We start from the raw sequence: 25,937 nt of genomic DNA on the forward strand, positions 1-25,937 counted from the left end.
CGCTCTCGCTGCCGGCCGACGGGCCGTGCCGGGCCCCGGGCCCCTGGCGGCGGCAGTGGCCGGCGTGGCCCTGGTAGGAGCAGCAGCGACCTGGCACCAAGGCCGCGTAAACGTCGCGGCGCGCGAGGGCAGCCTCACAGTCTTCGCACAGGTATCGGGCGGGACCTTCCTGCGAGCCTCAGCCACGCTCCTCCCTGCTCAGACGGCCCTGGGTGGGGAGGAGTTTGGAGCTGGGCGGCCGCGCCTGTCTTTCCGAGCTGGCGTGGGGGCGCTGCCCGGGACAACCCCGGCAGGTGGGACGTGCTCCTTCCTCCGCACGGGCCCCCGAGGGTATCCGAGGCCCGTGACGGGAGACTCAGCCTCCCCTGGGAGAATCCCACGGAAGCTGAACGCCACGGACAGCAAACCGACCGCACAAATTTGGTGGTGATGTGTGGGCGTGTCTTAACTCAAGAGTCTTAATTCAGTTTTCTCTCCACACCTCGTCCTTCCTCCCTGGTGAGTGAAGTGGCGTGCGGGTTGCAGGCGTGTGCGTCCGGTCCCCACCCCGACGTACCTGTGCGAACCTGTGCAACTAAAAGCTTTACGACCGCTTCTTTGTATTGCATGGTGAAGTTGTCCTAGTGGGTAACTTATTTTTTAGTCATGAAAATGTCAGTCATAAAAGTTAACCAGTCGATAATTTCCAGATTTTATCAATTCTAAGGAACATTATTACATAGTTATAAACCTTAGTACTTTGATGGACCGCAAGAACGAAGCAAAAAATATTTTTGCTAAAACTTCCATCTGTTAAAGGCAAAGGTCAAGAACCCTACTTCAAGATAAGTAATATTGCTATGTAAAACATTTAAAAATTTGAAAAAGAGTACTACCTTTAATATATTTTATACAGATTTTAATAAGTTTTATATGTGAATTTTTTTGAAAATTAAAAGTAGTATTTTATTCTTTTTCTTTATTTGTTAGATTTGTGTTATGCCTTTCTAAGGAAGAACATAAGGGACATTCAGATACAATAAAAGAGAGGAAAACAGGCCTTGTGAATTTAAGTATTGGCAAATGATGTTTTTATTTGTATTAAATTAAGATACTGCTAGATCATACATGCAATAACTCTCACCCATCCATGCTCACATCATTTCTGATCACAGGTGGAAGGATCTATCTTCTAGTGTTCCATAGCATTTTTGTTAGTTCATCTTGCCTCAGGTAATTCAATTTATTATTCATCATTGATTTCTCTCCCTTTAATTCATCCTGTTTGGAATGCTTAATCTTACCCAGAATATTGCTTTAACCACACAGTGTACCCTTCTTCAGAAATCAGTAGTGCTTCATTCTGCCTAGTATAAAATCCACATTTTTGAACTTTGAGAGCCCTCTGTAGTCACACTCAGAACCTTCCATCCTAAGTGATTCATTCACTGTCCCCAGATGATGACTTAAATCCCCCCCCCCCAAGCCCTTAGCAATTTGTAGATTCCGATTTCACTTAATCTCAGTGGGGGTTTTTTCTGACCCACTTTTAGTCTGTTAATGTTTTGAATTCCTGACTTGACTCTGAAAATTTCTCAACAGTGTAATAATTTGGTTTCTCTCCCCAATTCTGTCCCCACTATCCAGCAACTTTGTAACTTTCAGCCTAGCTAAAGTAATACAGAAACCATTTTATTATCAATTGTTTTATTGGGTCTGTTGACACAGCATTTGCTTGATCTGCTGTTGGACCAATTTAAGACAGTGGCTCTCATCCTTCTGCTACCACAGTGGACATTCCTCTCAGCAGCAGAGGCTGAATACTGGAGAGAATGAGGGGGCCTTAGAGAATTAGTGATCTTTCATCTCTGGATACAATTTTATTTTATGAGTTCATATAGTTATAATTATTTTACTCAGTATCACAAGACGATAAAAATCTTCCTGCTATGGATCTATAATAATAGTGATAATGTCTTTCACTTTCAATCATCACACCAATTGATTTTTCCAGTAAAAATAGTGAATTTATATTAATGGAATCCTACACTTTTCTGGTTCCCATTTGTGAGGGTCAATCACAAATTAAAGATAGAATTCCAGGTCATGAAACAGCAGATAAATTGGGATCTCCCTTCTTTTTTCCTTCCACGGTTATTGAAATCCTGCTTTGTGCCAGGCAAAGTGCAAGGAGTGGTATTAGAGACACAGTTCATGTGCTTACCGATTAACGGGGGAGGGAGATTTTAATAGTGTGGTAAATGCTATTGTAGGTGTAAATGCTGGGTGCTGTGGGAGTACTGGAAGAGCACCCAACGCGGTTTTGATTACTTAAGTGAATAATATGTAAACTGACACATGAAGGACGATTGGGAGTTTGCTGGGCAAAGAGAAGGGGAAGATTGTTGCAGGCAAAGAGAATAGCTTTGCAGAGGTCTGGAAGTAAGATTTGACTCAGCAGAATATGAGCTGCGATAGATGAGGTTCAAAACTGTGTGAGTGATGGCCAGGTATCAGATCATTAAGTGCTCCTTAATCATGTGACAGGCATTTTTTTCTTGAGGGCAGCAGGAAGCCATTATAAAGGTTCTTAACGCTCATGAACCCCCACAGATCCACGCACAGAATTCAGGGGGTCTGTGAACTTAGATAGAAAAAGATTACATTTTTGTTTTCATTGACCTGTAATTTAATGTTTTCATCAATTAGAAACGTAGGCAACGGGCCGGCCCGGTGGCGCACTGGATAGTGCGCCGCTTGAGAAGCGCGGCGGCACTCCCGCCCGAGGGTTCGGATCCCATATGCAGACCGGTTCCCGCTCACTGGCTGAGCGAGGCGCGGGAGCAACACCGAGGGTTGCAATCCCGTTGCCGGTCCCCGGTCCGGTACGGGGGCAACACTGAGGGTTGCGATCCGTTGCCGGACACAGAAAAAAGACAAAAAAAAAAGAAACGTAGGCAACAAGCTACAGTAGTATTATAGTTACTGACATTGTCATCAATAGAAATCTCAGATATTTCCTCATATCATAGTTGTTACAACTATCTCAAGGTATCACATTTTCAAAATGAGAGTACTTATTCAACTTGCCACCACATGTTATTTAATGCATAAAGAAGTACATATATTACTATATCACAAATTTGGTTTTAACCTTTGGGAAGAGTATGGAGACTTTAATAAAGGGAGTGAATTGAAAACTAAAGTTAGGGAGCTGTTGCAGTAATTCAGGAGAGCATTGATCAGAGCTAAATTAGTGGATAAATTTGAAGGACACCTAAGTATAAATTTCTAAGAAGTCTGAGTTACAGAAGTCTTGCATAAAATGTAGTTGTATTGTTTCTAGTGATTACAACTGGGTAACAAAATATTGCCTCCTGCAAAGAAATTCTTAGTAGAATTTGCTTTAGAGCATGTCAGCATATAAGTTACTTCTATGTAAACTGCTTCTAAAACACATAAGAATATTTGAAAACTGTTCTAAGATTTTCATTATTATTCCCATTCCAATATTATTGTATTTGATTCAAGCATAGTAAAATCAGATCAGAATTGATAGGAGGAGGGAGACAAAATGTTATTCTGTTGTTCAGATCCATTCTGCTCTAAAAGGATAGCTGCATTCTTAATGAACCTTGATATTTTTTAAAATATTATAAAACGTTATTTTAGTAGGTGTGAGAAATGCCCTCACCTATCCAGTACAAAAGGATGGATGCGGAGACACAAGGTACAGCAACTTTAATTGCGGCCTTGCAAGGTTCAGGTTTCTGAAGGACAGGCATGCAAAAAAGGGCTGTAGCAAGCAATTTATTCCCTAGTATGCAAGTCCCTCCCCCCAGTTCCTCATTGGCTGAGAGTACTACGGGGTGCACAGTCTTACTGGATGACACCTAAGATTTATTACCCCGATTTATTACCTCCTTATAAGAAGTTTCTTTGTCTGAGGACTCAGTACAAGCTCACAAAAAAGGCCCACTAAAGCCCTGTGAAAGGAGAAACACCAGGGAAAGACAATGGGGCTAGTAACTAATTACCATCTCATGGAGAGCTCTATCTGTTCAGCAGCCCTCCAGGAATGGGCTGGACCAGTCAGACAACTTTCAGACTGGGCCTGAATCATTTCAGTTAAAACACCCTCAGATAAGTCATTTCTGAAAATGAATCACTTAGATTATTTTCTTACAGTGGGGAAAGGGGTTAGGAGTTAGAGAGTTTTAGAGTTGAAATGGCAAAATAAATTTTTCCCCCTGCAGGAATTTCAATAATAAAAGAGTTATGGCTATTATTGTATTTTGTTATTACCAGCTAGAAATAATATATTGGTAAACCAAAATCAATGAAAACAGATAAACAAACCTCCGTATTGCTAAGTAAATCCTCAACAGCATGTAAAATCAGACTAAAAGTAAACTTTTCTGAACCTTTGGTGTTATGTCATAGTAATAATAAGGCCCAAAACTTGGCAGCAGTGGGGAGGGGAAGTAAAGAAAAAAAACAGTAAAACCAAAGTAAAATGCAGTATAGTTCACAGTTAGCAACAGTGGTGGTATTTTATTTCTTCTTATTCATTTGTTAATTGCACAGATATTTCATCTGTTCCCTAAATTTTTGGGTTTTTGGCTTTACATTAATTTTCTTTTTAAATTATATCTAATATTGGATACAATGGGTTTCCCTGACTTCATAACAGGTTTTTTTTTTTTTGCTGTTTGATTTTCAGTGGAGAATTTGTCCAATACTGTTAAAAAGTAAAATTATTTTGCATAACCTAGTCTGTGACACTGTATTTTTTAATTCTAAATAAGTCCAAATTCCTTATCATTAAAATTCATTCACATTTGATTTCCTTTTATACATTTATTTATCTTTGTATTTATAAACCCTTAAATTTTTTTCCCCTGTTATCATTTAGTTGGTTTTTCTTTTCTCTTGTTGTGCTTATCACTCTTTTACATTATTTTATCTAGTTATTTAGTCTTCTCATGCTAGAATGGACTCTTGTCTGTCTTTTTTATCTCTGTATTCTTAGGGCCTAGACTAAACACAGTCACACAACGGCATATAATAAATGTTTATCCAAAGAGCAAATGAATGAACTGAACTGAATTACATTACATGGTGACCTTGTCTATTTTTGGTTTGATTGGCATTTATAACCAGTATCTAGAAATGGTTAGAATCAGCTAAGTTACTAACTGTCCTAAATACTCAGTTATATACTTAAAGCCATAGAGGCATGTCATGCCATATTCCTAGTAGAAAACATGAGTAAATAAGAGACCTTGCTCTTTTCAGCTTTATCTCCAGGGCCTAAAAAATAGTCTGTCATGTAGTAGATGCAATAAATATTTATTGAATGGGTGAATAGATTGATGAAATTTATAATGCTTTAATAATAGGTATACCTTTGTCTCAAAAGTTTAAAGATGGGTCTATTCCACCTATTACTGCATATGAGATTGACTTGTTAATTAATATTATTAACATTTATGTTTGTCTTTATACAGCAAGCTTTTGTCCTTTACTATCACATTACAATATCAAATATCAATTTTAGAATTTAAATAAAATTAAAGCATTTTCACTCTAGTTATTGAGATGCTTCAACTGGTAAACCTCAAGCCAATTAAATTATTTTCTAATTTGGGAAATAATCCTCACATATGGCAAAGCCAACTGTGTTAATAAACACTATATTTTTGTGTTGTAGTTAAATGCCTGGTACACACTTTTTATAACATTGATTGCACTGACTGAAGATATAGCTACAGCAAGGTCTATATCTTAACAATTGGCTAAAAATCCTCTTAGGAAGAGAATGGTTTTTGTTTACATACTATGATAAGTACTTGAAGTAGATAGAGAGTAAGCCCCGTAAGAACCTGAATGTGGCTGACTCAGGCCTCAGAGGTGAGGGAAAGCTGCTTCACATAATACAGGCAGAAGAATGTGGAGCATATAGGGAAATGTGGGAGCATCGGAGTAGTGGGAGTAGAGACGGGAGGGAAAGAGGAGAACAGGATTGGAAAGGCAGCTTTATGACCTTATGATCTTCCTATCTCCCAGCCTGTCTTTAGTAAAGTTAATAAGTTCACAGGTGCTTGAACAGAGTTACACAGGTTCCTGTGGTTTACGCAGAGGTAGCACTGGATGAAAGTGATACCTAAGAGAGGAGGCAAGGAGAATGTAAGTTCCCCCTGTTGCCCAAATTCTTAGCAACCCTCTTGGGAGGGTTTTGAACATTCATAGATTGTGGAATTAAAGGTGGGATTTATCTCTGTCAGGGTCCAATTTGGAGACAAAAATCAAACGAGTAGTTTGAACAGGGAAATTTAACATAAAAAATTATCCAGTAAAAGGTGATTGACTGCCAAAGGAGTAAAAGGACTCTTGGGGGTACAGAAGTTGCAGGGGCCAAAAAGTAGCTACAACCTTTAGGTCAAGGGAGACTGGACAGTGAAGGAACTAAGGACTTGGAAGAGGTCTTCCCTTCTACCCCCAAATTTGAGATTCTGCCTCTTTGAAGAGGGCATGGCTACCGCAGGAATATAAAGGAATATGAAGAAACTTGCCGGATGACACAGGCACCACAGCCAGACTGTAGGAGACTGCCATTGCTGGAAGGGGTGAGAGTGCTGGAACTTGTGTATAGAAGTGATCTGCTGGGTAAGAGAATGTGGCCTGGGGCCTGGCCAGAGCTATGCAGAACTGGCTCCCTGGAGCAGCTCATAAGTGGCAGCCTGGTAGGGTGTATTTGGCCTAAGGACCCCTCTGAAGTTGCTTTGGAAGCTGCTCACTGGAGATGTTTGGAAGCCTCCCACCAGGTGGGAAGAGCGTGTCCTGAGGGTACAGCTAAGCAACTGTATTTGCCCACTAGAACTGATTGAAAGTGGCCCTTGCTGGTCTGTGAGGGCCTTTGGGCTCCTGCTGTGAATTTAAAAAGGTAGACTGGGGGGCCGTCCCGGTGGCGAACTCTGTAGAGTGCAGCGCTTGAGAGCGCGGTGGCGCTCCCGCTGAGGGTTCAGATCCCATATAGAGACCGGTCCGCTCACTGGTTGAGCGCGGTGCGGGTGCGACACCAAGGGTTGCGATCCCGTTGCCGGTCGCGGTACGGGCGGGACACTGAGGGTTGCAATCCCGTTACCGGTCACGAAAAAAAGACAAAAAGGGAAAAAAAAAAAAAAAAAGGTAGACTGGGACCTGGACGGAAAGTGCATTTCTGCCTCTGGTTGTCTTGCAGTGTCACTCCAATGTCCTCCATTGACAAAGACTAATGCTCCTGCTGGCAAAGGAGAAAACTTTATGAAGTCCAGCTCCAGTATCACAAAGCAGAACAAAGAAGGGTGGATTAGGAGCTGAGAGACAATAAATTAATAAGTGGCATAGAGTTAAAGAGAGTTTCACCCAAGTTTCAAGGGACAGAGCAACCCTTAGTTTGATTACTTGTAACAAACAGTACAAGTTAAAGTTTTTCATATTTGCGTTATAGGCAGGGCTGAAGATTTGCGGACACTTGATATGGTCTAACTGGTCCCTTTGTTTCTACAATTCTCATCATCAAAGAATTTAAAAACACAATAAAATGAGCTTTTCTTTAGTATTTATTGTCTGTCTGGCTAACACTGAATTTAAAGCCTGGCACTTATAAGGTGCTCATTAAATGTTTGTTGGATACATTTCCCTGATTTGAAAAAATAAACTCCTCCCTACCAGAGATTTTGCCTGGCATTACTTTTTAGTGCTCTTTAGAAAATTGCTGATAATTTAGTGTGGGAATTGAGGTTTAGAGTATTTTAATTGTAGTGAAAAAAATAAATAATGAAAGAAGAAGGCTATAAGACATTGTTGAAATTACAGTTTTTATATTTTTGATACAAATATCATTAACGACGGCAGGACAGTCAGTGAGATCAGTGTGATGGTTAATTTTATGTGTCAACTTGGCTAGGTTATGGTGCCAAGTTGATTGGTTAATCACCAGTGTAGATGTACCTGTGAAAGGTATTTTTTTAGATGGGATTAAGATTTAATCAGTAGACTTTGAGTAAAACACATTCCTCTATAATGTGGGCAGGCCTTATTCAATTATTTTAAGGCCTTAGGAGAGCAAAGACTGAAGTTTCCTGAGGAAGAAGGAATTGGCCTCCAGAATGCAGCATACAAACCTTGCCTGAATTCCCAGTCTCCCTGGCCTGCCCTGCAGATTTTAGACTCAAGACTACACCATCACCTCTTACCCGAATTCAAGCCTGCCAGCCTGTCCTGCACATTTTGGATTTGCCAGCCCCCACAATTGTTTGAGCCAATCCCTTAAATATCTCTTTTTCTCTTTTCTCCCCTCCCCTTCCTTTCCCCTTACCCTTGGGGAGATGTGAGAGTACTTCAAAAATTTGTGGAAAAATAGAATTATAAGGTAATACAAAGCTTTCCTGAATTTTTTGAAGTACCCTCATATATATCCTATTGATTCTGCTTCTCTGGACTAATACAGGTTTTGGTACGGGGAAGTGGTGTGCTGCTGTAACAGATACCTAAAAGTGTGGAAGTAGCTTTAGAATTGGGTGAGGTAATACAAAGCTTTCCTGAATTTTTTGAAGTACCCTCATATATATCCTATTGATTCTGCTTCTCTGGACTAATACAGGTTTTGGTACAGGGAAGTGGTGTGCTGCTGTAACAGATACCTAAAAGTGTGGAAGTAGCTTTAGAATTGGGTGAATGGGTAGAGGCTGAAATAGTTTTGAGGTACATAATTTTAAAAGTCTGGATTGCCTTGAATAGACTGTTACTAGAAATATGAATTGTTAAAGTGCTCTGGTAAGGTCTTAGATGGAAATGCGGAACAAGTTATTGGAAACTGAAGGAAAGGCAGTCATTGTTATAAACTGGCAGAGAATTTGGCTGAATTGTATTCTTTTTTTTATGTGGAAAGTAGAACTTGTGAATGATGAGATTGGATATTTAGGAAAGGAGATTTCTAAGCAAAGTGTGAAAGGCATGGCTTAGTTTTTCCTCACTGCACATAGCAAAATATGAGTGGAGAAAGAAATTAAAGAACGCATTGTTACACAAAAAAGGAACTGGAATTTAAGATTTGGAAAATTCTTGGCCTGTCCATATTGCAAAAAATGAGAAATTAGTGTACTTAGTGTACTCTTCAGGGTATACTAAGGGTGTGTTTGGACAACTGTTTGCTGAAGAGATTAAGCGTGTGAGCCATGGATATCATCATCCATCTCAGCAGAAACGCTGCCAGCTTTGACTGAAGGGAACAGAGAAGAAAGGAAATGAAAGAAGGCTGTCAGACTTCTGGGATTCCATAGGCCAATAGAGCTATCTGGCTGTTGTCTTTCAAGAAAAGGGAAGAATGACCTTGAGGATGAGGCCACCACCTGGTAGACCCAGAGTACAGAACATGGAGCCACCGAGCATTATTCTCAAGCCTTCAAATCTAATGGAATTTGCCCAGATAGATTTCAGACTTGCCTGGAACCCTTGACCCCTTTTTTTTCCTTCTAATTTCTCCCTTTTGCAATGGGAATGTCTGTCCTATGTCTGTCTAATCATTGTTTTGGAAGCAGATAATTTGTTGTCTGATTTCACAGGTTCACAGGAGTAGAATTTCACCCAAGGATGAATTACCCTGAGTCTCACCCATAGCTGATTTGGATGATTTAGATGATAAGATTTGGGACTTAGTTATGATATTTAGATAAGAGTTTCAGACTTAGAGTTGATACTGGAGGATTAATACTTTGGGGAATGTTGGAATGGGTTGAATGTATTTTGCATGTGAGAAGGACATGAATTTGGGGTAGAGTGTTATGACTTTAGTTGTGTCCCCTCAAAATTCATATGTTGAAATCTTAAGCCTCATTACCTCAGAATATGACCTTAATTTGGAAATATGATCATTGCAGGTGTGTTAGTTAAGATGAGGTCATTCTGAACTGGGTTGGGCCCCCAATCCAGTATGACTGATGTCCAAAAAAAAAAAAAAACAAAAGCCTGTACACAGTCTGGCCACTTAGTTCAGTTGGTTAGAGCACAGCCTTGTAACACCAAGGTCAAGTGTTCAGTTCCCCATACTGACTAGCCACCAAACAACAACAACAAAAATATGACTGGTAGCCTAATAGAAAGGGGAAGTCTAGACATAGAGATGCACACATAGGTAGAATACCATGTGAAAATTGGAATTATGCTGCCACGAGCCAATGAACTACCAGACACTAGGAGAGAGCCCTAAAACAGATCCTTTCTCAGGGCCTTCAGAGGGCTCATGGTCCTGTAGACACCTTGAGCTTAGACTTCTAGCCTCCAGAACTGTGAGACAGTAGATTTCTGTTGTTCAAATGACTCAGTTTGTGGTACTTTGTTATGGCAGCCCTAGGAAACTAATGTAGTCAGTATTTGGTATTGGATCTTAAAGAGCCATGGTTTCTAGCTGTTCTATCAAAGAGGCTTCTCAAAGTCTAGAAGAAAATCAGATGGACAGCCTTTGAGAGATCCCTTCTTGCTATCTGTTTTATGTACAGAAAATGCTACTAAAAGTTGAAAATAATCTTAGATTTATAAATTAGTCATCTTTGTCTTAGGTTCAAAACATATTAGGTTTATAATGCCTTTGAATTTTTCAATAAAACTTATTTTTAGTGAGAAAATTTAGTAAATCACCAATATGAAAATTACTGTTGTGGTGACCAGAAATTGTTGGTGTACTTCAGAAAACATGTGTTTTAAAACCATACTTCATAAAATTTGTACCTTCATGCTTTATGAAAATGTGGCTCAATGTGTGAGAATCACTTCAATTTCTCATAAGAGGAAAGTTACTATGTAAATTGAGGTAACATCATTTTCTGAGTAAATAAAATTATTTTTTCTGTAGTTGTGGTTCTAATTTAGTTGTCAAGTCTAATTTCAATGATTTCTCACCTAATCTTTTTGACATTTCATAAATGTTTTATCTCTCTTGATGTTTTAATTTTGCATGCTTTTATTTAAGTAAGAAAGCAGTGGAAAAAATACTTTTCAGGTGGATCCATGTAAATATCATGATAAAATGCCTTACATACAAACGTATCTTAGAATAATGTGTGTTACATTGGTGTGATTTTGTATTTAGATCCCATATAGTGACCTTTGTGACACATATTTCTAAACTGATATTTTGCCTCTTAGTCTCACCCCATCTTAGATTACAACTGACCATTTTAAATGAGTTTAAGACAAACTGCAGCAATATTAGATGATCTATTAGAAACTTGTATTACAAAACAGCATTAGCTCTTGCAAACTTTCTAATGTTTGCCTCTTAGAACAGCCTAGTTTTTCGTGCTTTTAATTTACAAATTTTGGCATCCATGATGACTATCAGTTTCTGTTATCAATTCTTGCTAATCAAACCTCTCTGTAAGGAGTGTCATCTCCTCATTCTGAGGATCGTGTTTATATCCATGGAGATGATCTCCATGAAGCCTACTTTAATTTCTCCTTTTTTTAACTTTTCGTAGTGTTTTGTTTTGTGCCATTAACTAGTATTTGTATTTTCTCATGAGTACATCTAGTCTCTCTAACAACATTATTAGCTTTTAAGTTCAGAAACTATTTTTTATATTCTAATCCGTAGCACTTTGCTGAGTATTTAAATATAATTTGTTAAAATGTAAAATAACTAAAGAAATCCTTATTAAAGTAGATTTAATTAGACTATCACAGCAGCCCTGAGCTTATGCTGAATTTCATTCATTCTAGGACATAAGTCAGTGGTGTTTTACAATCCCTTTGGCCGGGTGGCAGGCATGACCTAGTTGTCATTGCCTGAGAATGTGAGAATTTAGTCACATTTTCATCGCTTCAGTTGAGATGACATGCATTGTTTGACAAAACCTTTGTCCTTAGGAGAAAGGAAATCTTTGGTATAGAAGTAGCTCTCAAAGAAACATAACAGAAAGGTTTCCCTCAGATTGGAAAATGATTTTCCCAGTGCTCAGGAGAAAGGCAAAACAGGCTAAGAGTAGTTAAGAAAAAATGCTGTTTGTCCACTGTGATCAAATCATGTTAGATAAATTAGTATGGTTTGAGAATTAATAAATAGTATTTGGGTCTTTCCATACAGATATCAAGACTGGCTTAAAAGTTTTCAGAATTCTTATATATTACCTGTTTTTATAACCTGCCCGGAATCTGGATTTGAGGCTTTGGCAAGGAAAATAATATGGCAGAATATTATATTTCAGTCATTGTCTCACATTATAAAGCTTACTTACTGGGTTTAGATTAATTTTGTATGATCATTTCTATAGTTAATTCTGTTATATAAATGTATTGTAAATGCTAAGTTTAATAATTAATTAATTTGAATTAGATGTCTTCATGTTAGGAAAAAGCAAAATGTCTTCAACCGTGCAGTTCTAAGTCCAGCTTCTTTGAATCTATTAAAAAAGAAAATCAAGATCCAGGACTCACTGAAATATCATCTACCTTAAGCCCACATTTAGTTGTTATTATTTTTACAACTACCATTCTGAAGTACTTGTACATAATTATTTAGCTTTCATTTATCATTTTACTAACAATACCTAGCACAGTCCCTGGTTCATAGTAAGTACTTAATAAGTAATTATTAAACAAATAAGTGAGTGGATGAATGAATGAGTAGATAGAATGCCCAGCTAAAGTTGTGCTTAAAATGTTTCATTTATCATTTTACTAACAATACCTAGCACAGTCCCTGGTTCATAGTAAGTACTTAATAAGTAATTATTAAACGAATAAGTGAGTGGATGAATGAATGAGTAGATAGAATGCCCAGCTAAAGTTGTGCTTAAAATGGCTAAATTCAGTTCAAAATTAGTGTGTCTTTCCTCCAAGATTCAGTCCATCTATATTGTTATTATACATGTTAGCAGTTTTAAAACATTTTCACCTGTCATTGAGTAGTGGCTAGTTACTTTGCAAACAGTCAAACAGAATGTCCCTTAATTTAGGTTTGGTTGTTGTTTCCTCAACTATATTTATGTTTTGTGCATTTTTGTTGTGAATACCACTAAAGCCATGCTGTATTCTTTTCAACGTATCTCATTATTAGGAAGCACACAATGTAGATTTCTACTGGCGATATTTACTTTTATCATTTGGTTAAGATGGTATCTGCCACGTTTCTTCGTTGTAAAGTTAAATATTTTATGCTCATTAATGAATAACTATTGTGGGGAGATACTATGAGAGTTCATAGGGCTTTCTCTTCTCCCCTATTTATATCTATTTGGACTCATGGATTCCTATTTTACTCAGAGTTTCAACCCATTACCATCAAGTTTATTTGGATACTGAGTCTCCCCATATGTAACAGTCTCCTGAAAGCTGTACCTTGCACATGCCATGCCCTGTTCCACTCGTCCCTGGCAAAGGGGAAGAAAGAAGAAAGGAATGCCACCAATTCTTGATTAACTGATGTGAGGGAAGAAAGCTTTTAGGTTAGGTATCACGAAATGACAGATAATTTGCCTGGGATATGGAAAATCTTATTCTCTGAAATGTCAGACAAATAATGGGAAAGAGGGCAGAAGCCTGGAAGAGCAGCTTCTAGGAAGACAGAGGTAGACATTGTTCCCTACTAACTTTAATGCTGTCATTCTTTTTATACCATATTTATGCTGACGTTGGTAATAGAAAGACTTAAGGTGGTTTAGAAAAATGCTACTGTAAGTTATAATTTTTAAAAGAAAAATAGGGAAAGGAGAGTAATAAATGTATGCCATAAAGAAGATTAAAATATATTCTGTAAGGTCCCATATTACACTTGAAGTGACTCATAAATTTGATTTTAAACTTAGCAGCAAGTTCAAAAAGGGGAACAGGGCAGCTACATGCTTCATAGTAGCCAGTTGCTCAGAAGCATAACTAATTCTGTGAATAAAACAGTATTTTCTCGTGCTTCATGGATACTGTAGCATCCTTTAAGTATAGCAAGAAGTTTCATATGGCAGTTTCATATAATCTCTCTAAAAGGAGAATATTTGCATAACCAAAAAGCTTTAGATAAGTGGCAAAATTATATGCTTAACATTACCGTATAGTCATGAGAAAATGTTTCAGGAATGAGGGAGTGCTCATTTATGTCTGTTGCTGCTGAGGTGGTGAGAACAGAAAATTGAGCTTTGGGTGTGGCAATAGGGAAGTTGTTGATGACCTTGACAAGAGGAGTTTCAGTAAAACATTTGGGACAGAAATCTAATCAGAATTTGTTGAGGAGAGATTGTGAAGTAAGGAAGCAAAGAACACAAGTAGAGATACTTGTTTGTAGAAGTGTTGCTGTAAAGAGTTTTAAAAAGAGCACAGGTGGGCAGGAGATAGGAGACCAAGGACAGGTTTTGTTTTTGTTTTTATTTTAAGATGAGAGACAGTAGAGGATGTTTGAATGCTGATACAGTGATGTAATAAGGAGGCAAGAATTGTTGCAGATCTGACTTGGGATAATTATAGGTCTATATAGAAAGTTATCATTGACACCTATGAAAGTTCCATGGATGTATGGTGTGTAGAGTAAAAGTTGTGATTACTATTAATTAAAGAAAGAAGGCTATGTGGAGTGAAGACCACAAGTAGAAAGGTTCGATGTTGTACAGTAGCAATGATACTTCTTCCCTTATAACAGGAATGAAAGCAGAGGGTATGGTTAATCCTAGAAGCCAACTAAAAACTAATTTTACTCTTTCCTTCTATTAAAAAAAAACCGATTGTGTACTGCTCTGGGAAATACAGAGGTAGAATCAGAAATGTGGGCCATATTGAAGGGATCTGTAATAACTGCTCCTGGAGAGAGTAACCCAAAGAGTTAAGGGGAGAAGGGATAAGTTACAGAGTTCATGAACAATGAGAGTTTAGACCCAACAATTATGATGAATATAGGACCAATTGCCACAAGCTTCTGATGGCTTTCTTTTGGCAAGTCACCTAATTGGAATTTTTTAATGTTGCTATAAAGTATTATCTAACAAATTATTTTTCAGAAATATGGTATTATGAGTTTAATACAAGTAATGAATATGGGCATTAAGTTAAAAATTATTAAAATTCTAAAATAGTAAGAATACCAAAGATGGTTTGTTTTTCTTTGGTATCATTTAAATTTATATTTTGAACTCACTTTGTATTTTGTGAATACAACCCAAATAAAACATATGGTCACAAATTTTAAATAAAAGCAAGGAATGTGGACCATTATGTTTAAACAGTCAAACAGAAATAACTTAGGAAGTGAATTAACAAGTTTCATTAGAGATAGGATTTTCTTCTATCGTACGTCAGTGACTATTTTAAAAACTCAAATAATATAATTAATAAGATGGAGCTATTTTAACATGCTATTAGCACTCTAAAGTATTTATAAAATTAAATTGGCATTTCTTTCTTTTACTTGCAGCTATTTTATTTGTGGTGATTATTTTTGTGGGAACAAATGACATTAATAAGACAATAATGGATAAAACTGGAACTTATTGGAGTGTACTGCTAGTGTATTTGTGTGCAGTGCATTGGGTTTAATGAGTGTACATTTAAAATTGGTATGCCAAGGGCAATAAACTTTACAGCAACATACAGAAGTTTAATAACCATGAAACATTCTAAGCCCAGTGAAGACTAAAGCTTTCTTGCAGCAGTAAAGCAAGAATGCAAAGAAGTTTTTATACTTTATTGCCTCAGGTAGAAATGTTTGTAAAAACAGATAAGTGATGACAAAGCTTTGATGTTAATAAACCCAAATGGAAGTCAGAAATCAAAGTGTGTGAATGGCTAGATTATGAAAAGAAAAATGGCAAAGTTATATCCCATGATTAGATGTAATTTGTGCCTTTGGTATAGCTATTTGTCCTGCATAAATGAAAGGTTGTCTTACTTTCCTTCCTTGTATATAATAGGAGGACAGTACTTAATATATCCTATTATAAATCTATGGAGGTACTTTTGTGGGGGGCCAAGGAAGAAAGAAAATTGTAATATAAAAGCATAATCTTTACTTTTGCAAATATGTTTGTTTAGCTGAACGCAAGTAAAAAATTGTTACTATTTGCTCTTATTCTGTAATCCATATGTTCTAGTAGATAATGTATACAAATTGATGGTTTTGTTACTGTGAATTTTGGAGTTTTATGAATTACAACAAAGAATAAATATATTCTAAGCCTCTAATAGTAGCAGTGTATGAATTAAAAGTTATATTCATAGTTTTAAAAAGTGGTGAATATTTGGAAAGTAAATCAATAGCAAATATTTTCTCTTAATAACCTGCCCTCCATAAATAAGATTATTAAATGTTTTCTAGCTGTAAGTAATTTCAATATAGAAATAGTATTTCAAGAATCATTTTTTAAAGTACAGCCTGGTCTATATAGAAAGTTATCATTGACATCTATGAAAGTTCCATGGATGTATGGTGTGTAGAGTAAAAGTTGTGATTACTATTAATTAAGAAATGAGGCCTTATAAGATCTTAAATTTATCCACATGTATATTATACGCTTTATATGTTATGTACCAGAAACTTTATACCTTAAGATCCCAGGCATCTTTGTCCTCAGTCCCTCATCACTTAGCTGGTATGTACCCTGGAAATACAAACCATTTTTTAAATTAGGCAAAATGATCTTTAAATATGAAAGCACAGTGGTTTTCCACTAATTATTCTAGATATTCCAAAGCAAAATATGAATGACTTAGTATATATACTGTTTGAGATTGTAATTTTTCTCATTCACTAGTATACACGATTAGATTATACACACGAAGCTATAAATGAGTTGGTTTCTGTGTTTCTGTGTGTGTACAGTGTAAATGCCAAGAGATTAAATCACACTATTGAAGGTTTTAAAGACAAAATCTTTTTCAGTTTAATTTGGTGTAGTTGCCAAATTAAGAACAAACTCAAATCAGAAGCAGATTTGTAATATGGCTTCTGCCTCTATTCAAACCCACTGTCCTGGTGAGTTCTGAAATGCTTGGAATTGCTCCGGGATTGAAGTTTAGGTCAGGGGGGCTGCTCTTTTGGTGGTGTAGTACTGCTGTGAATGTTGCTTCAGCGGGTTTGCCATAGGTGGAGCTGTGACTGCCATACTGCAAAGGAAAAACAAACAATAAATAGACTAGCACCTCCTGAAGGCTCATTTAACCATCACATCCAGCATCCTACATATGTTGAAGTGTATATGAAAGATTTTTCTCTTCTAGTAGTACTTACTCTCAGACATACCAAGTATAAGATACTTGAATGGCAAACAGAAAAAAATGATTATAAGGAAGCATCGGGGTTTATCTAGGAGACCATTGCAGTAGACAGAGGACAATCAGTAGTATAATACGTTCCAGAACACACTTCTCTTTTTCAGAAACTTAATACTAACTGATCATATTTTATCAGTGATTGGAACTTGACGTATTTAATACTGCAACTTTTTTGTTTTTGAATTAGGACTTAGTATTTCATTAGTAGACTTGACCGTTAGGCAGTGATTAAGTTCATCTTAAATTACAGTCATGAAAAGATTTCCTCTTGAAACAATAAATAAATAATAAATTTTTGAATTAGGACTTAGTATTTCATTAGTAGACTTGACCGTTAGGCAGTGATTAAGTTCATCGTAAATTACAGTCATGAAAAGATTTCCTCTTGAAACAATAAATAAATAATAAATATTTTATTATGATTACTGAAATTTCTTAAAATATATTAGGAATTTAGCTGGTGCTGTTGTTTGTGTCTTGGTTCTTAAAAGTTATATTGCTTTTTTCTTATTGAAATGATGTGTATATTATTGAAAATTTAGGAGAAAAGTCAAAAATGAACATATAAGAACCATCTTCCTCCTATCACAGCTTGCAAAAACTAGTTACTGTTAAACTTTTGGGTGTTATATCTTGAGTAGAAAGATTTTTTTTTAAAGACTTTGCAGGACAATATTGATGTATTAACAAAGTATTGTTCTTTCATATTGTAGAGATAAAGTTATTAGCTCTGAAGCTAAGAAATAACAATGTTGGTTCCAGATAATGTCATTATAGTGCAAGTGAGCTGTCCTGGTCCTTTTGGAGGCTGTCTCTTGCCTCTTTATCCTTTCTCTCCAGTCTCTTCTTGCCTATATTTCTCTTTAGTTGTTTCTTTGCTAAAGGCCTTAAGTATTTCTCATACTTATTGTGACAACTGCTTCCAAGGCAGGCTATGGTGGCTTTATTGCAACATCATTGGAAAGGTATAATGAAAACAAAAGTCAGAATTATGCAGATATCCATATAAGATTTTATTAAGACCAGGATTTTATTTGAAATTTTTATGTAGCAATGATTTTCATTAGTCTTTGCTTTATTCTGGCTATATAGCGATTGTGTGTATTCTTTGTTTTAATTAATCTGCTTTATCTGATAGAAAATGTAAGACATTTTTAGAGGATCTAGAATTAATGGATTTCACATTTCATACTTTGTCATGTTGGGGAAACTTCTTTTCCTTTTAAATTTTAAAAGAGGGCTGCCCAGTTAGCTCAGTTAATTAGAGCATGGTGCTGATAACAATGTCCAGGGTTCGATCCCTGTGCCGACCAGCTGCCCAAAAAATAAGTAAATAAATTCTAAAAGAGACCACTTTCTATATGTCTAAGGGGGATTCAGTCTAATATTTGTCTGTTATTTAAAGTTAAGTAACTATATACACTGTTCTAATATGAGCAGTACTTAAAATTGGGGCATTTTATTTTGCTAATCATCATTGTATTGTACCATGTTATTACTCATGTTTGCTGATTCATCTTGGTCATTTTTCCTAATCTTTGAATAGGTTGTGAATCTGTTTGAGAATGTGGGAAAAATTATGTATCCTCTCTCCCCAAAAAATGCATACACCTATTTCACATACGATTTCAGGGAGTTATGAACACCAGAAATATGATCATGTAGTGTGAGGTTAAGAGCCTCTGCTCTAGATTTTTAGTTTACATCCTTGTCCCTTCCTGATTCTTAATATTTATCCTTCTTCACATTATAAAATGTTTCAAATGTTATATATAAAATTGTTTTCCACTTCACTGTATTACTCCTAGCTTTTGGATGATACTACTTTTACATCAGATAATTTATGATATTTGCTTCTAAACTCTTCACCAGTTCTTCTCTTTTGTACATTCTCTGTTCTAGCCCAGCGTACATTCTGTTAGCCCTGTTTTACTAGCTTATCCTGTTTACACCTTTATAAATGGAAAACACATTTGTCGGTTAGAACCAAGCTTCATTGACCAAGAGAACTTCTTCATATTTATTCTCTTCACCCTCTTGTCTGTGAGTGAGTTGAGTTACTGAAGTACTCACAGCGTTAAGAAGTCTACCTATAAATTCATAGGAATATTATTAATACTGGTAAAAATATATATTACTTATATAAAGTTTCACAAAAATTATAAGTTAAGAGAATATCTAAGTAATATCCCATAAATATTTAGAAACTAATTTTTAACTAAAAGTAACAAAATCCATCCAGGTTTTTAAATAATCAGTGTTACTTTTGCATACTTCACTAGCAATTCACGTTTGGAGATTTTGGTTGCCTGAATCATTTCAGAACTTCAGGCTGTGTCTGTTCTAGGCTACAAATATTTACTTGTTCCATTCTCTTCCCAAGTTCTAAGATTATTTTCTTGATTATAAAGAGCACAGTAGTTGATACACCAAATAAATTTTAATAGGGAAAGATTACCCAAATGCTACATGTGTCCATGCCTACTAATAAAGAATGCATGTAGCAACTTATAAATTACAAGTTTTTGCTGATTTTGTTTCTCGTATAAAATTCTAAAATCTTCAGGTTAAGAAAGATTTTTCTTTCACGTGCACCCAAAGAACTTCATATTTGGTACAGACCTCAGTGCTACCTGGGCAAATGTTAACAATTCTGCTAACTTCCACCTCACTGCTTTGATCACGTCACTATATTACTCCTAGCTTTTGGATGATTTGCTGGCACAGTTTTATTTTTATACTGCTTCTTCCCATACTTGAGGTTAAGATTTAGAAGTCACATTTCCCCAGTTGACACCAACTGTTGTAAAAGACATAAAAGGGCAGAGGAAGTTGAAGGAGAAAAGTAACTCTGGGAACTAGTCAATTGGCAGCAATTGTGAAGAAGTAAAGAGGGAAATTCTTTTGCAATTATTTAGCAATTTTACTTTTTTGTTTGTTTTAACTTTAGTTACGTTTGATGCCACCTTAAAGCAAAAAAAAAAAAAAATCTGGTTTTCTAATCATCATACACCAAATTCTGTTATGAAATTTTTTTAAATCTTCATTGCTAACGTATCTTCAGAAATTACTAAATGAAAGCATGGATATACTATCATCAAATATGTCAAAAAGAATAAGGTAAAAGCAGAAAGGAAGGTTTTGGCAAATCCTTGCCAAGTCTTAAATGATTTGCTCTACATTTGTACATAACATACAAAGCAGAGCTTGGCTTGAACAATACATTAATTTGCCATAATATTATGTAATCATATCTGTGCTTTATTTTACTTTTTATATTGTGTAATCTATATATTAGTTTATTTACTGGTGATTTAATTTATAAAATCAACAGAAATATGAATGGCATGTATCTTAGTACCATTGCGAGTAAACTGCCTATTTTGGTAAAACGTCCAGCTCATCCCTGGCTTATTTCATACCAATACATTTTAATAGCAGAATTTTGTCATAGAAATATTGTATTTTAGTCTGTCAGTGAACTCCAAGATAAAGCTGAAAAAATCCATTAAAACCTAAACCAACTGTGGTATAAGGCCTGAAATTCGTCAGATCATTCATTCAGATTTACAGAAGGAGAGTACGAAAGCAGCTGGTATAATCCAGTTTCAGACCTTTCTGTTTCTGAGATTCCATGGTTTCTGTGCTAGGCAAAAAATAAGGCAATCCCCTTTGGTACAATTAACACTGCCACAACCTGTCGATGTCTTTACATCTTTCCCCTTGTTACAAGGCATTTTTTAAAATCTAAAGTAATTAGCAGTATGCAGTAATTTGTGGTTATAGTAAAAGGAAAGAAAGGGCCTTTATTTCTGTTTGTGTGCATACTTCTTTAGTGAAATTGCACATGGCAGAGTACATACCTAGCTATCTAAAGATATTTTAGTAGGTTATTACTAAGGTTTAAAATACAAAAACTAATCTTTGCATATTGGTTCAAAGACTGAAATCTATTTTAAAATTATTTTTTAATATCACACTTTGAGCTTGGTATTGATCCCTATTCATAAAGATCCATTCATTTGTGGCACACTTTTTTTTTAAAGCATTTAACAGTGTTAACCATGTACTAGGTACTAGTGATACAGAGAAAAAAAGATACTTTCTGTTCTTGAGGAATTCAGTGTATTGTGGGACGAACAATTCCAGTACAGGGTCAGGACTTTGATAAAAATTTACTTAGGATTGTGTTTGCTTACAAGGGAGGACACTTAACCCAAAATGGGTACTCCAGGAAGGACTCCTGGAGTAGGTAACTACCAGAATTAATTGTTAACAAATAGGTTAGCCAAATGAAAAAGGGGACAAGAAGCAAGTAACTCTGTACATGCTTAGCTATGTGAAGTGTTTCAGTTACAATCAGAAGCAAGTAAGTCATTATTTAATCTGTCTTCTGGAAAGGATTGCTGAAGTTGATCAAAGGCAGCCAAGTGAATACTAAAGCTTAAGCACACCCCACCCAGAAAGTCAAGTCAGTTTTAGGGAAAAAAATGTTAGCAGTGATCAAAACTAAGGTTGACATTTTAAATTAGTACAATATTCATTTTGTACTAAGACAAATTCGTAAAAAATACTATCAGTGGAATTTTTAAAAAGAAATATAATTTTTGTTTTTGATAAGAATTTACAAATCTGCCCCTGCATGCAAACTTTCATTATCTTTCCATTTACGTGAAAGTTGTTAAAAATTTTGTTCTATTTTTGTTTTGAGTAAAATTTCCATTTGTATGCAACCAAAATACATTGCAGTTTTGAAAAATAATTCCAATCTTTAATCAAATTTTGTGTAGGATTAGGGTGTGGGGCTTGAGGGATTTGGTGGTAGGCAAACTGACATCAGTATTCACCCACATACTTTAAAGAGCCATCCTCACTATGAGTTTTCTGTAAGCTGGGGAAGCATACGGAGGTGACAGCCATTTGCTGGGGATTGGGATATGGACGTCTGAATTGGTCACGGAGAATGTGGGAGCATAGGGGGAAAGCAGGGCAAAATACTGTATGAATGAATCACTTTCCTTCTAGAGTCCCAAACTATAAAATACTTATGGCTGCAGACTGCAGCTGTTCCCATGAAGTGATGGGAGGAAGGAGAGAGGGATCCCTTTAATCCATCCCTCTCTTTGCTTCTTATTGTGTAATGTATTGTAGGATACAGTGTCCTAAATGTTGTTATCCCTAGCGGTAGCCCCTGTTTATGATTCAGCCCTCTGATAGCAGCACTTTACCCAGACTTACTTGAAGTTCTCAGTTTCCAGACCTTTTTTGCATGGATATGTAAGGTTCCTGAAATTAAATTGTAGCTTATGTCATAAAAGTTTCTTCTTACTGCTCTACATCTACTTCTCAGCTGCCCAAAGAGGTCATAATCCAAGTAAATTTACTGATACCAGACCTGTTACTAGTTTCCTATTTAAATTTAATTATATAATCTTGAAAAATATTAGTCTGGTGCATATATCTCATTGTGAAAAGTAAGAAATCAAAATATCACTTAAATTTAATTATATAATCTTGAAAAATATTAGTCTGGTGCATATATCTCATTGTGAAAAGAAATCAAAATATCATAGTTGATTGATAATGTGGGAAAAATAATTAGAGTTTGAAACATTCCTGTGGTATATACACATTTGCTAAATGCTGGTTGCTCCTTTTATACTTCTGCTTTAACACTGTCTTCTACTATGCCTCCCACTAAGAAGTGAGTGAGTCTTCATTCATCATTTTATCTCTGTATGATGTTTGGGCATAGGAGACATGCAGTGTTGATTAAATAAGTTGATGTTGCGTACAGATTGAGTATCCCTTATCTGAAATGTTTGGGACCAGAAGTGTTTCAGATCTTGGATTTTTTTGGATTTTGGAATATTTGCAAGGAGCATCCCTAATCTGGAAATCTGAAATCCAAAATGCTCTAATGAGCATTTCCTTTGAGCGTCATGTTGGCTTTCGGAAAGTGTAAGATTTTGGAGCATTTTGGATTTTTGGATTCAAGTTGCTCACATGTAGTTGTAGAAAGAGTTCACAAAGTAGTATTTTAACTTCTCCTGTACAAGGAAATAAGCTAAAGAAAGTCAGTTGTTTCTTAAGAAAAATATTAATTAATTATGGTTGCAGTATATGATATTGATGATACTTTAGGAGGGGTATTGAGAATTTAAATTAAGGCTCTGGTTTTTTTCTTGATCATTTGAAACCTAATTGAACTTTTTGTTTAGAGCATAAACAAAAATATATGTAGTTATGAGGTACCTCCTCGAAAGTTATTATGGAGGAAGGGAAAATTAATATTCTGCTCAGTAATTTAATCAGGAAAGAGAAAGCAGTTGCTAGAAGAAAGGAAGCTTATTTCTTTACTCATCAGCATCTCCTGACAGTGGCCACTCCTTGCCAGACAGAAATCTGTGGCGTTTAAAAATAATCTATATAACATATACCATTTCATTTTGCCATGCTCATTTAAGAAAAGCCACTCTTGCTTTCTTCAAGCCTCTGGGAAGAAGTCTAGACTAGACCATCACTAAATCAGACAATATTCAGAAGCCAGAGAGAGTAGTTTCCAGAGCTTCCAAATTTCCCATGAATGTCTTTTGTATCCTTGGCTAATACTCTGTCGTTTCATAGAAGTTATCATGAGACATAGCTTATGCAGTGAATACTTCTAACTTAGTCTGGTAGTATTATGTTTCATATACAGTAAAATCTCCCAAATTCAGAACAAAGTGGAAAAGTTCTGTCTAATGAGTGAAAATTTCCAATTGTAGAGGTTTCTTTAAGAAAAAAAGATATATTCTTTCAATCACACCAACAGAAAGTTCAAAGACAACAAAGCAATTATATTTTATCCAGATTATTACAAATTCCAGGATAAAGGCCCCAAATGAGTAGGTTTTACTATATTTTGTCTAACAGTGTGTATATATATTGGACAATTGAAAGCTGTAACATTGTAATACAGGCCCTTTCTTTCTTCCTGAGAAATGCAGAGACCAAAGAATGTTCAACAAAGAACAGAGAACTAACTTTTCCAATTTGTCACTTCATGGATAAAAAGTAGAGACAGAATGGTGAAGCACCTGTTGCTTTAAAGGCAATAAACTAGTGAAATGTTTTAACAGAAGTCATCAGCTTTCAAAGATCTCTTTTATCCAGTTCACATCACTCATTGCTCTTAATTCCTTTGTCACAATTTTTACTGCATTACAAGTAATCCTTGAAATCCATGGAGCATTTTATACATAACTAGAACCATGTGGATGGTTCTCACGGGTGCAGTACAACCCCAAATCCCAGCATTTCTTCTGCTTCTCCTATCCCATATATTTAGTATTAGATGCAGGTTTGAGAAGCAAATTGGAGGAATTCATCCCCCACTCCCACCACTTTCTGCCTAGGAAGACTGAATTCAGTCTCTGATAGATTTAGGATAACAGAGCCACCAACAGGCTAAGCTGCTCTTTGATCTCCGCACTGCATTCCATACCCTTCCTCTCTTTCTGACAAGCTGGGTTCTCAGGCAGCTGCTTCTCATGCCAGTCCATCAGCTATTTATATGTAATTGTATACATTGGCCAACAGAGTAGATTTGTGCAGGTATCTTATGAAACCTCATTCCAGTAAAGGTTAAATTAATATTGTTTATTCCATTCCTACTGGAATAGTTCCAACTACAATAAACAGGTGGGGGGGCGCAAAAAATTCTCTCCAGTATTTCAGGTTGGATACCTTCAGTGCTTTTACCTCTCTTGCAGTGCTTTTATTTCCCCACATAATATATAAAGGCAATATAAAACCAGAATGTGATTTTCATTGTTATTTGTTTTCTATTGTTCTTCCCTTCATTTTTCCCGTGGAATTTTGAATAGGCCCCACATTGGGTTTTAAACAAACATTGGGTTTTAAAAGGCAATGTGTGTCTTTTAAGAATAATCTTAGAGATAAAATATGTCTAATCTTCTACTGTGTCTTTTTTTGGTGTTAGGGAACAGTTGTTTTTTGTTTGTTTGTTTTTTGTCTTTTTCATGACCGGTAAGGGGATCGCAACCCCTGGTGTGGTGTCACCCACGCCGCGCTCAGCCAGCGAGCGCACGCACCGGCCAGTCCTATATAGGATCTGAACCCGCGGCGGGAGCGTCGCTACGCTCCCAGCGCCGCACTCTCCCGAGTGCTCCACGGGCTCAGCTCAGGGAACAGTTTTTAAAAGGTTGAATCTAGCAATAAGGGCATCATGGTTCTAACTTTATTCAGATTTTCTGAAAGAGACTAAAACGGATCAGTCTCCCCTGAGGCCTTCTGGGATTATTCAAACCTAGATGCATACCCATAGGGCAGTGGCAATAGAGTGGTAAATTCAAGTCTTTGTTTCAGTAAATTTTTTTTCACTGTATTTTTTAAATGGTTGTTTGATTTGCTCTTTATCTTCCTGAAGCACAGCAGTTATTCATTCATCTGTTGAATCTTTGGTGTCTGTCCTGTATGTGGATATTATTTTCTCTGTTGGATTTTCTTTGTGCTTTTCTTCTGCCTTCTGTGTGATTTTTTTATAGTCCATATATTTGCATATAGTTAATATATTTTCTGCAGTGTTGATTCTAACCTTGACTGCTTAAAAATTTTTTTAAGTTTTATAATGGTATTTTTCTCCTGTTTCTTTTATTTAGCTTGAC

General features: G+C 36.2%; 1 protein-coding gene across 1 annotated transcript in view; it reads left to right on the forward strand.

The window, feature by feature from the left end:
- LOC103605230 (calcium uptake protein 2, mitochondrial-like) overlaps positions 1–25,937 on the forward strand; it is a gene marked incomplete at its 3' end in the record, with an annotated part of 94,100 nt that overhangs the window by 7,154 nt on the left and 61,009 nt on the right. Inside the window, exon 3 of the mRNA XM_008589815.1 lies at positions 4–151. Within this exon, the coding sequence (XP_008588037.1) occupies positions 4–151 (148 nt within the window). The remainder of the gene's footprint in view (positions 1–3; positions 152–25,937) is intronic.

The sequence above is a fragment of the Galeopterus variegatus genome, unplaced genomic scaffold (assembly GCF_000696425.1).
Source record: "Galeopterus variegatus unplaced genomic scaffold, G_variegatus-3.0.2 Scaffold5664, whole genome shotgun sequence".
Classification (NCBI taxonomy): Eukaryota; Metazoa; Chordata; class Mammalia; order Dermoptera; family Cynocephalidae; genus Galeopterus; species Galeopterus variegatus.